Genomic DNA, 2,656 nt, shown 5'->3' with positions numbered 1-2,656 from the left:
TAAACCATGTTCGTTATGTAATGAATTGTTCGGAGCAGGAGCGACTAGAAAAACGTGTTCGATATTACCACTGCCATCGCTCTTTCAATTTCAATTCTAAAGGAACAGGTGCCAGGTGTGTAAAAAGTATGGGCACGAATAAAATAGGCAGTACTTGTCCATCCAACATGCAAGTGACAATAACAGAGGACAAATGCTGCTTAAAATTTTTTCCAAAACATATGGGACACACCCATGATGTTGGAACAACATTTCTGCATAGGAACGAGAGGGAAGAATTGGCAGGTAAAATGGATTATGTTACACTTATGTTCATGAAACATGAAATTATCAAATTTATTTGTGTGAACAGACGTAGGGTCTATCAATGTGCTTCATTTTTTTTTTTTTTTTTTTTTTCCGTGGTCGGCTGTCACAGGGTGTTCCTGTTGGACGAGTTTTACAAGATGTCCGAAGTGCACCAATCGCTGCAAGTGTGGAGAGAATCCATCTCCTTGAGAAAAAAGATTTGCATAATATAAAAAGGGATTTTGATATTGGTTATGCAACGAAGAAGCATGAAAATGATGCAGTGAGTGTGAAATTGTGGGTTGAAGAAATGAAGAGACAAAGTGACAACCCAGTACTGTATTTCAAGCAGCAAAAACAAGTGGATCCTAATTTTCAAGATGAAGACTTCATTCTTATTATAATGACAGACTTTCAGGCCGAACAACTTCTAAAGTATGGAGAAGATAAAATATGTGTGGATGGCACTCATGGCATAACTGCATACGATTTTCAACTTTTTACTATTGTCGTTGTTGATAGATATGGTGCTGGAATGCCAGTTGCATTTTGTTTTTCTAACAGGGGAGACATGTGCTTACTGTCTTTTTATTTCAAATGTGTGAGAGAAAGGGTGGGCACTGTAAAGACCAATGTGTTTATGTCTGACGATGCACCAGCATTTTATAATGCATGGTCAGCAGTAATGGGACCTGTGCCAAACCAGTTGCTGTGTTCTTGGCATATACAACGGAACTGGACTCAGAATTTAAGGAGAATTTCTGGGGGTAGTGAGAAAAAATCAGCAGTGTTTAGTTCACTAAAGCGATTTCAGACTGAACTGGATATAGATGTTTTTAGTTGTAGTCTGGAGAAAGTGGTGGAAGACTTATTGAATGATCCGGATACTGCAGAATTTGGCAGGTACTTTCTTAAGATGTACTGTCAGCGAGTGGAAAAGTGGGCGTATTGTTTTAGGCACCGATTGGGCATTAATACAAACAATTACTTGGAGTCCCTACATAAAGTTATTAAATATAGTTACCTAGAAGGGAAAAAGTGCAGAAGGCTGGATAAGTCATTAAATGCTTTGTTATGTTTAGTGAGAGACAAAGTATATGAGGCCTTAGTGAAGCTCTCAAAATGTAAACAGTGCTCTAGGGCGTCAAGAGTGAAAGCAAGCCACAACGATAGCTCAGCTATAACAAATGGGATGACTTTATGCAGGGGTGAAGGGTTGTGGGAAGTGCTTTCTTCCACTGGTTGTGAAGTGTATGTTGTTGTAAAAAATTCAGAACTGATATGCGAAAGAAAATGTTCACTTAAGTGTAACACCTGCAACATATGTGTGCATTCGTATAAATGCAGCTGTTTAGACAACATTTTAAATTTTAACATATGTAAGCATATACATGCATGTGCCAAATCATTGTCTGGTGCTGTCCAGGAGAGTGAACAGTGTTCCTTGCCCTCTAGTGCAGACAATGAATATGTGTCAGCATTGCTTTCTGGCAATTCAGAAAAATCTGCTGACACATTTGAACAGGATGTGATGTCTCACTGTGAAGCTATAGTTGCACTCAGCAAAGGAACACAGTGTGGACAGGAGACTAAGGCCAAAGTATTGAAGGATCTGAAGAAGATCATTGGCAATCTTAATAAAGATTTTTCTTTCTCACAAGGAAACACAGTAAATGTGAATGCCAAGATTGAATCTCAGGCTAGATTTTTTTCCACAAAGCAGAGAAGGATTTTGTGAAGGGTGATTAAGTGTTAAAAAAAAAGTAAACTCCAGGTTGGAATATCAACAATATTAGGAAAAAAATAGTTTGCCACTCACTGTAAAGGTCACTTTGAGGTGCAGACAGGCACAATGTAAAGAATGTTACACATTTAGTTTTTGGCCAAAGCCTTCTCCAGAAAACAAAACACAAACAGATTAACACTAGCAAGCACACATGACCAATATCTCCCACTGCAGATAGTGGAGATGTGTGCAGGGAGTGTGCTTGCGTGTGTAAATCTTTTTGTGTTTTCTTTTCTGAAGAAGTCTTTGGCCAAAAGCTAAATGTGTAACAGTCTTTACATTGTGCCTGTTTGCAACTCAACATGTCACCTTTACAGTGAATAGCGAACTATCCTTTTCCTAATATTGTTAATGCACATAAAGGTGGTCTCGTACATTATGGCAATTTGTGTGTGTGTATGTGTGTGTGTGTGTGTGTGAGAGAGAGAGAGAGAGAGAGAGAGAGAGAGATTCCATGTAGTTGAAGGTGAATAAAATGTAGTTGAAGGTGAATAAAAATTTAAATTTACTTGTGCATTTTTTGAGTTTTGTTAATCATGGTATACTAAAATAATGCTGTCCCACCATCTTGGCTCATTCAAA

General features: G+C 38.2%; 1 protein-coding gene across 1 annotated transcript; it reads left to right on the top strand.

Moving 5' to 3' along the window:
- The first annotated feature begins 221 nt into the window (after positions 1 to 221).
- On the top strand, positions 222 to 2,026 carry LOC126184070 (uncharacterized). The gene is made up of 2 exons (XM_049926431.1): positions 222 to 359; positions 419 to 2,026. The coding sequence occupies exons 1-2, from the start codon at positions 222 to 224 to the stop codon at positions 2,024 to 2,026; spliced, it is 1,746 nt and encodes a 581-aa protein (XP_049782388.1).
- Positions 2,027 to 2,656: the final 630 nt, after the last annotated feature.

This window comes from Schistocerca cancellata, chromosome 4, assembly GCF_023864275.1.
Source record: "Schistocerca cancellata isolate TAMUIC-IGC-003103 chromosome 4, iqSchCanc2.1, whole genome shotgun sequence".
Lineage (NCBI taxonomy): Eukaryota > Metazoa > Arthropoda > Insecta > Orthoptera > Acrididae > Schistocerca > Schistocerca cancellata.
Note: the sequence above shows the minus strand (reverse complement) of the source record. Positions and strands in the feature narration are given on the sequence as shown.